This window comes from Episyrphus balteatus, chromosome 3 (assembly GCF_945859705.1).
Source record: "Episyrphus balteatus chromosome 3, idEpiBalt1.1, whole genome shotgun sequence".
Classification (NCBI taxonomy): Eukaryota; Metazoa; Arthropoda; class Insecta; order Diptera; family Syrphidae; genus Episyrphus; species Episyrphus balteatus.
In genome coordinates this window covers 32306991-32316323 of record NC_079136.1, presented here as the reverse complement: position 1 = coordinate 32316323, position 9333 = coordinate 32306991, and the positions used below count along the sequence as shown (strand labels likewise).

Here is a 9333-nt window from a genome sequence, read left to right as displayed (position 1 = left end):
ACACGAACAAATTTAGTTCAAGATGGGTGGTTCCTGATTTAGGTTAAATTTCGAATGCACAGCATTATATATAATGTCAACAGTGAATGGTCAGAAAATTTCAATTGATTTCATTGTTCATTCAGCAATACAATGGTTTTGAAAAATTTGTTTTTAAGGGTCACTGTGGTGTATGTGTGTTTTAAATATTAAAAGTTCAATCTAAAATTGTTCTATTTTTGACCATTAAGACGCATTTAAACTTTGCTTCACTGGTCATGAAAAGTTTTACCTACATAAAATGTCAATGTTATTAGAAGTCAATATTAAAATTATTTCACATTAAATAATTTTCCACTTTTGTATTTAAAATTATTAAAAATCATTTTTCCTTGAAAAAATTTTATATTCTAATAAATTTCAAATATTTTTGTTATAATTTACTGACATCAAATGTTTTCGTCTTTCTATGTTTAAATTACATAAATTACCAATACGTTTAATGTATATTTTTTAAAAACCAATGAATTTGGAGAAGCTGTATCAACTGTATTTGGAACAAGCGAAACAACTTGTCCTTACTTCGCTAGATAACGGTAATTTTATTCTAAATACCAATTTTACGTTTTCAGTCCATGATTATGATTCAGATCGCATTAGGGCTTGTCAGTGGATAAAAAAGATCGAACTATCACCAAATTCTGAGGAAAAACTTAAAACACTTCAATTGCATTCTTTGAAACTTCTGTTACTCTGCCTTGAATGTAACTGTTTGATTGGACCATTTGAAAAGTCACCGGAGGACGACAAAGAATTTGAACAATACGATTGGAATTCTTTTGACTTGGCGGAATTTTCAAACATGATTCGTTCGAAAAAAGAAACATGCAATGGGCCTGAAGTTTCATATAATGTTTCTGGTAATCGCCGGCAGCTGGTTACTTATCAAAATGATCCAGCAACTGGGCAACATTGTTATTATGCTTGTTCAAAAAAACCAATAGAAGAATGGAATAACTTAAAAAGTGGTGTCATTCAAAATGAATCAGTTAATGAGTGGAAAGAACGTGGTGAATTGGAAGAACTTAATGGAAAAGAGTATGAGAACTAAAATTGTTATTAATTAAATTAGAAGTTTTTTTTGCACTCTTGAGGCGAATCGGGTTTTGTAAAGTCTTAATTTTAAGCTTTGTTGAAGTGTATTGTAAAAGATATAGCTATCTTGCTACTGCGTTTAAAAAATTGTCTTGGGATTCACTGGTATCGGCAATAAATTTTTTAGGTGTCCTTTAATAGGATTCCGGAAGGTCAAATGACTAATAAAAGTTCTGTATACTTCAAATCCACATTCAATAGCCCTTTTCAGAAAACTTGGTCTTTCTTTTTTGCCCGTCTGCCATGGCTTGAAGTTATTAAATTCTATAAATACCATTTTAAAAGTTTAATGTTCAGTTTTGTGACCAGTAAAACGTCATTGCAAAGTTCGTGCAGTTATAGTTGGAGAAGCTACCGTCGAGTTATTTAGCTCATGAATTTAGAGGTTAACATTTGTATCGAAAGAAGTTGATACTAAAAAATTGGGTTACCACTTTTAAAATTTTTGACATTTTTTAAATTCCAAATTAAAACCTAAATATTGAAAAAAAAACTAAGAAAATAATATAATTCAAACATGGCAACCCTGTCAAATTGGAAAAAAAACGCTGCAATATATCTTTTTTGATCTATTGAGGTTTGAGCCGATGTTAACTAACCTGATGATTTGTGACATCTGGGGCTGGGGACGCACCCAACTTTACAATTTTTCTGCTACAAAGCTGAGCAGAGTCCGTTGATGGAGATAATATCGTGCAGATTGTTTTATACCAAAGAGATTTCCGTACCAATTGTTGGTATTAAAATCTCCCAAGAGAAAACATAATATTAACATTGTTCTTGGGGCATTGTATGTAGGATCGTAGGAGTTTCTTTTGAAGACGTCATCTTTCTCTTCCGTAGGGACAGGTGGGCTAAAACTAATATGTTTGAAATTGGTCTTGATGGAGAGTTTTTTCACTGATAAATCAATTGAAATGCTCATTTGTGAAGTTTGATGATGTCCTAGAAAGTTGGCACATGAGATCAAACATCACTTAAATTGAAATTATTTATGATCAATCATCTCTCTTTTTGAATGAAATTCCATTGAAAAAATACGTTTCGCATTGGGCGCCAATTTAAAAAAAATATATAAATTGTTCATTAATTTGAATTCTAGATCTCAAAATTCTTCCATCGATATTCCTCGTTGTGTGATGCAATCAACAAATCCCCAAGTGGATTTTCATATTTATGAGGAACGCCATAGTGGACGGGATCAAATCCAGTCTCAAAGATTGCCAAATTTATCAAACAACTCTCATTTCGTGACTCCTGGGCTGCAAAGACGCACAAATTACAATAAAACTTACTCGGAAAGACCCGGTAAGTTTCTTTAAATTTAGAAAACGCTTTTATTTTCTTATAATTCAACGATCACATAGAAACTCCTCAAGTATTCGGAGGAACTGGTAGGCAAGCTAGACCGTTTGAAGCAGAACAATTTGGACTTTCGAAAAATGAACAATTTCGTTCGCCACGTGGTGTTTTTCAAAACTTAAATTGTTGGTGATCTGTGTTGTTTTAAATAAGATCTTACATAACTGTTAAATATTTTAGATGACCGTTTTCAGAGTCCAATGCAGCCAAGGTTGACTGATGAAGTCATCACTTCTTTTGACAATGCCAGAATTCGTCGTGATCAAACTTTAGGTTCAACAAAAGACAATGATGCAAGACAGAAATTGTGCGCTCGTCTTCAAAAAGTTCGAAATGAAATGCATAAAAAGCCTCAAATAGAAATACAGGAACAAATTGAAGTTGAACCAGAAAATTATCATTATGAACCTATAACTCTGCGAGAACCATGTGCATACACATCTTGTCATCAAGAAACAGATCAGGACTTGGGTATTTTGTCAGCAGAAGAAATGGATGATGAAGACTTGTTCAATGATCAGGAAACAATTGATCCAAAGACAATTTTTAAAACTAGAGATGAAAACTTGGTCTCTCGGAATGTTGTAAAAATTGAAACTAATACCACAATCAACGGAAGCAAACGAGAAGTTGTTGAAGAATTTTTAGAACAAGAAGATGTTAATGTTGAAGAAAGACCTGAAGATAATGAGAATTTGGTGAATGTAAGTGAACCAACTTTTGAATCTGTTCCGGGATATTCTCCTTTACAATTAAGCGATCAAATTCAGAAAAAGTTACAAAACCAAAAACATAAGACTCGTAGAATTCTAGAAGACTATTCGGATTGGCCGAATGAAGATTTGGAAGATATCTCACAACCTTGTTTTCAGCAGAGAAGTTTTTGTCCAGAAGAAGACAGAGGGGCACGACAAGGCCATTCACAATCACAGGCTAGTAGTAGGAGATTACCAACAGAGAGATTAGATGAAATCTCCCAACCAGAATTTGTATCTTCGATAGAAGATCCCACAACTTTTAGGCTTGGAAATAAACCTTTTATAAATGCATTAGATAGACTTGAAAAAACTATTCAAGAAGTTTCAAGAAGAAGGGCATTATTCGGTGGCGTTAACAATTCGGACAGATTAGAAAATATCAGTCAACCAATTTTTGAATCTTCATATGAAAACTCTTCACATAGACCATTTAATCAATTCGAGGAATCAGAAAGATTGGAAAGCATTGAACAACCTTATTATCAATCATTTGAAGAATCAACTTCAAGAATAAACCAAAGTAGAGCTAGGGAAAGGCCCTTTCCCCAAATTTATACAAAAGAAAGGTTAGACCAAGTAAGTCAACCAAGCTTTGGTAGTTCTCTTAAAGATGCTACAGTTAAATCAAGACTAAGTAGAGGAAATGCTCCTCAGAGACGATTTCCTCAAGTTGAGACTTCCGAAAGACTAGATGACGTCAGTCAACCCCATCTTTTCCATTCAACAGGATTATCTTATCAGGATTCCAGAAGTAGAAGATGCCCATGCAGTAAAAGACCAATACCCCAATTTGATACTTCAGAACAATTAGATGATATAAGTCGACCATGCTTCGAGCAATCATTAAAGGATTCAACAGTTACATCAAGTCAAAGAGAACGTATGACATCCGAAAGACTAGATGAAGTCAGTCAACCTGACCTTTTAGATTCAACAGGAGTATCTTATCAAGACTCTAGAGGCAGACGATGTCCACCAAGTAGAAGGCCAATTCCACAAGTTGACACGTCAGAAAGAGTAAAAGAAAGCTTCGAGCCATCTTTAAGAGATTCAACAGTAACATCACGACGAAGAGGACAAAGATGCCAGCCTGAGGTTGAGACATCCGAAAGACTTGATGAAGTAAGTGAACCTAGATTTCTGCATTCGACAGGGGTATCCTATCAAGACTCGACAAGTAGAAGATGTCCGCTAAGACAAAGACCAGTAGCACAAGTTGACACATCAGAGCGATTAGAAGAAATAAGTCAACCAAGTTTCGATTCATCTTTAAGAGATTCAACAGTGCCATCAAGACAAAGGGATCAAAGACGTTTGCCTGAAGTTGAGACATCCGAAAGACTCGATGAAGTTAGTCAACCTAGGTTTCTGCATTCTACAGGAGTGTCTTATCAAGACTCGACAGGTAGAAGATATCCGCTAAGTCAAAGACCAACACCACAAGTTGACACGTCAGAAAGATTAGACGATATAAGTCGACCAAGCTTCGAGCCATCTTTAAGAAATTCGACAGTACCATCAAGACAAGGACAACAAAGACGTTTGCCTGAAGTTGAGACATCCGAAAGGCTTTATGAAGTCCGTCAACCTAGGTTTCTGCATTCGACAGGGGTATCCTATCAAGACTCGACAAGTAGAAGATGTCCGCTAAGTCAAAGACCAATACCTCAAGTTGACACGTCAGAACGATTAGAAGAAATAAGTCAACCAAATTTCGAGTCATCATTAATGGATTCAAGAGAAGCATCAAGACAAAGAGAACGACGACGTTTGCCTGAAGTTGAGACATCCGAAAGACTTGATGAAGTCAGTCAACCAACGTTTCTACATTCGACAGGAGTGTCCTATCAAGACTCCACAAGTAGAAGACCTTGTCAAAGGCCAATATACCAGTTTGACACTTCAGAAAGATTAGACGATATAAGTCGGCCAAATTTTGAGTGTTCTTCAAGAGATTCGACAGTACCATCAAGACAAAGAGAACGAAGACGATTGCCTGAGGTTGAGACATTTGAAAGGCTGAATGAAATCAGTCAACCTGAGTTTTTGCACTCAACAGAAATGTCTTATCAGGACTCGAATAGCAGGAGATGTCCACCAAGTCAAAAACCAATGCCCTATGATGAAATGTCAGAACGATTAGAAGAAATAAGTTGTCCCCAGTTTTTATCTTCTACCGAAGATTCACGTCAAGGTTCAAGAAGACCACAGTTTCAACTACGAGAATCACAAAGATTAGATGAGGTGACTCAACCAAGCGCAATGAAGTCACTTAGAGATTCCACTATGAAATCAAGAGGTAGAAAAGATCCACCTCAAGTTGACAAATGTGAGCAGTTAATTTTCAATTCACAAGCTGAAATATTAGATGATGTAAGCCAACCAGTGTTTCAGTCTTCATTTGAAGAAAGCAAGTCAAAATCAAGAGGGAACAGAGAAAAATTATGGCCAAGAAAACAGCTTCAGATAGATGAATCAGAATGTTTAGAAGATATTTGTCAACCGGAATTCGCGTCTTCCGTTCAAACATCATCATTACAAGACACAAAAGATGGTAGAAGAACTTCTAATCGAAAGAATTTACTTTCAGTTGATGTCTCAGAAAGATTAGAGAACATCTGCGAACCGGAATTTCCTTCTTCTTTTGAAGATGCGACCGATACCCAACGAACTGGGAAGCAGAATGTTTCTGAAAGGTTAGATTATATAAGTCAGCCATCTTTTCCTTTGTCAGTTGAAGAATCCTGCAGAAGACTTAGAGACAGCAAAAAAGGCGTTCCTGAAGCAAGACCATTGCCACAATTTGATGAATCGGAAATCTTAAATCAGGTTACTCAGCCAGACCTGACATCTTTTGAAGAAGACACTGGATATAGATCAAAGGATAGTGGACAGGCCAAAAGTATTTTCTGTAAAAGTGAAGAATCGGAAAGGTTAGATGATATATCCCAACCTCATTTTGAGTCTTCTTATAGAGACTCCATGATTAAATCAAAGGATAACGTCTGTCAACCTGAATTTCCTCCTTCGTTTGAGGTTTCAGGCAGATCCGCACAGAGAAGGCAATCTCATTTTGTGGAATCTGAAAGATTGGAGGATGTAACTCAACCTAGTATGCAAACATCATTTCCTGAAGAATCGTCGAAAGCTTTAAGAAAAAGTTTAGATGATCGAAGAAAAAAACTTCTTTCCAGAGTGAACATTTCTGAAGTACTAGATGATGTGAGTCAACCTTTTTACCATACAACTTTGGAAGATTCAATGTTTGATCGAAGGGACCGGCAAGTATCAACACAAAGAGCGTTCCCACCAGAAAGCGAATTAGAAAAATCAGAAAAACTGGAAAGAGTTTCTCAACCTGTTTTTCCATCTTCTTTTGAAGATACCGGACACACATCAAGAGAAACTGAAGAGATCCAAAGAAGACCTCGAAAGAAAACGGAAACTTCAGAAAGATTAATTGATGTAAGCCACCAATTCCTACCAAGTTCTTTTGAAGATTCAAAAAAAAGTTCTGGAAGATATATTGAAACACCAAAACGAAGACTATTACCTCATATTGATGCCTCTGAAAATTTAGATGACATAAGTCATCCATTATTTATTTCGATGTACGAAGAAATGTCAAACAGACAAAGAAGATCTGAAAATATACAAAAACGAAGACCTTCACCCCAAGCTGATGAATCAGAAAGATTAGAAGATGTTAGTCAACCAGAATTCCCATCTTCTTTCAAACATTCAATGGCGTTATCGAAAGACACTAGACAGTATCAATCACATGCTGGTGCCACGAAGATTGATGGCAGACCTTTTCAACAAATTAACGTTTCTGAAAGGCTCAACGAAATAAGTCAGCCAGATTTTGAAACGTCTCTTGAAGATACAATCCCGAGTGCTTCCGAACGAAGACCGTTAAATCAAACAGATTTCTCACAAAGGCACAGAAAAACTCAACAACAACGATATCTTCCCGAAGTTGATGTTTCAGAGAGATTAAGTTCTGTTTGTCAACCAGAGTTCCCTTCTTCATTTGAAGATTCAAGACAATGTTCAGTAAGAAACAAATCCAATCGAAAAACAATCCCGAAGCATCATGTGGAAAAACCTCAATTTGATACCTCGGAAATGTTAGAAGATGTCGCAGAGCCCAAATTTCCATCTTCAATACAAGGAAGTATGAACATTTCAAGAGAAAGAAGACGAAGACCAATGCCTCAAATTGACTTATCGGAAAATATCGAATCTATTTGTCAACCAGAGTTTCCACAGTCTTTCGAAGATTCTACTAGAAATGATGCTTTAACTTATCGGAGAGATAAATTTCCTAAAGAAACTATGGATGAAAATCTAGAAGATATATCTTGTCCATCGTTCCAAGAAACACCAATACTTAGACGAAGACAAAATGAAGACCATCGATCTAGGGGTCCACAACGCCAACTCTTTCCCAAAGAAGTTTCAAGAACCGAAAGAAGTGAGAGGCCTGGAGACTTTAGACAAGTTTTTGAAACAATGCCTAATTATGCACCATTTGAACAGCAAGTTGCCGCTAGAAAGAAAAATTTGAATTCTAGACTTAAAATGCCTGTAACTTTTGATCAGCCTTTGGGTGTTTTAGGAAAAAATAAGCCTGAGGTATGCCCACGTCTACAACAGCAACCATCTCAACGTTACGAACCAACAAGAGAAGATTTTTGTGTTAATAGAATAAAACCTTCACAAGTTAATCCTTGTACAATACAAGTCCCTTCACAGGGGATACAAATGGAAAGAAGACAGCCTTCGGTGACAAGAATCCCATTACCTCCATCAGCACGATCTCAAACAAATATTCGACGACAGCAACAACAATCCAAATTAGAAAAACCACAAGATGAAGAGCGTCTCGTGAAGAAGTCATCAGTTAAGTTTCATAAGACAAAATCAACGTATTTTAAAAATCAACAAAACAAATCGAATAGAAATGAAGGTCGTAAAAGATAAATTAAAATAAAAGTATTTTCCATAATAACAAATAAAATATTTAATAAAATACATTTCTTTCTTTTTTACTTTAACTTATAAGAAACTGGTCTTTATAAGGGGTTGGGTTCGATATTCCGTTTTTTATATTCCCGTTTTTTAAAATCCCGCTTTTACAATCCCGTTTTTCATTATCCCGCTTTTTAATATCCCGCTTTTTAAAATCCCGATTTTTATTATCCCGACTTTGCAAGCAAAACTAGTTGTTTTATTTAAAAAAAATCGCGCGATTTTTTAAAATAAAACAACTAGTTTTGCTTGCAAAATCGGGATACTAAAACAAATTAAAAAATGAGAGATTGTTCTAAACGCATTTAATTAAAAAAAAAATATAATATACCTATAAAAAAAAAATAAAATTAATATATAATTAATATATTAATATAATCTTCTTCTTCTTCCTTTTTCTCGGCGCTGTTATGATCTCGATGTCGAGGGGATCATAACTATCCCACGTAACTGCTTCACACTAGTGATCCGCCTGTGGGGTTCGCCGGGTTGACCTCAGAAATCGGCGGCAAGCCTCCCGGTTTTGTATTGTTCCATTTCTAAGGCCAACTGAATGCTGGTGGTTTTGCATTTGCTTGTACCAGGAGTTTTTAGGCCTACCTTTCTTTCTATTTCGTGTTGGAACGTTGTATGATATTGCTTTTTTGACGGGGTTCTCAGGATCTCTCCTTTGAACATGGCAATACCAACTGAGTCGGTCGTGTTCAATTTTTTGGGAGATGGTGTTTTTAACATGAAGGCTTCCTCGGATCTTCGTACTTATAATTCTATCAAGCTTTGTTACTCCTGCTGTCATACGAAGCATCTTCATCTCAGCTGCCGTTAACTTACTCTCATACTTTTTGTACATTGTCCAACATTGTGAACCGTATGTGAGTGCTGGACGCACAACTGCGGTGTAGAGTCTTCCTTTCAGCTTAGGGGGCATTTTTCGATCACAGAAGATGGCAGAATTTTCCCGCCACTTCATCCACCCTACGCTTACGCGATGATTGATATCGTCATCACAAGTACCTTCGTTATTTATCATAGACCCCAGATATTT

At 36.0% G+C, this 9333-nt stretch overlaps 1 protein-coding gene across 3 annotated transcripts; it reads left to right on the top strand.

The window, feature by feature from the left end:
• The first annotated feature begins 387 nt into the window (after positions 1 to 387).
• Positions 388 to 8293, top strand: LOC129916061 (uncharacterized). 3 transcript variants are annotated; one of them, XM_055995822.1, is made up of 5 exons: positions 388 to 575; positions 630 to 1077; positions 2237 to 2442; positions 2502 to 2621; positions 2677 to 8293. In XM_055995822.1, the coding sequence occupies exons 1-5, from the start codon at positions 503 to 505 to the stop codon at positions 8238 to 8240; spliced, it is 6411 nt and encodes a 2136-aa protein (XP_055851797.1). In that variant the 5' UTR covers positions 388 to 502; the 3' UTR covers positions 8241 to 8293. The 3 variants fall into 3 exon arrangements, with proteins under 3 accessions (XP_055851797.1, XP_055851800.1, XP_055851799.1); XM_055995824.1 differs by having other exon boundaries at positions 448 to 575; positions 640 to 1077; XM_055995825.1 differs by lacking the exon at positions 630 to 1077 and having other exon boundaries at positions 447 to 575.
• Positions 8294 to 9333: the final 1040 nt, after the last annotated feature.

Bases quoted from the DNA above. Each gene is read 5' to 3' on its own strand.
- LOC129916061 (XM_055995822.1), top strand. From the start codon at position 503: ATGAATTTGGAGAAGCTGTATCAACTGTATTTGGAACAAGCGAAACAA. The intron at 576-629 runs GTAATTTTATTC...ATTATGATTCAG, and splicing joins CCTTACTTCGCTAGATAACG to ATCGCATTAGGGCTTGTCAG. The intron at 1,078-2,236 runs GTATGAGAACTA...TTTGAATTCTAG, and splicing joins GAAGAACTTAATGGAAAAGA to ATCTCAAAATTCTTCCATCG.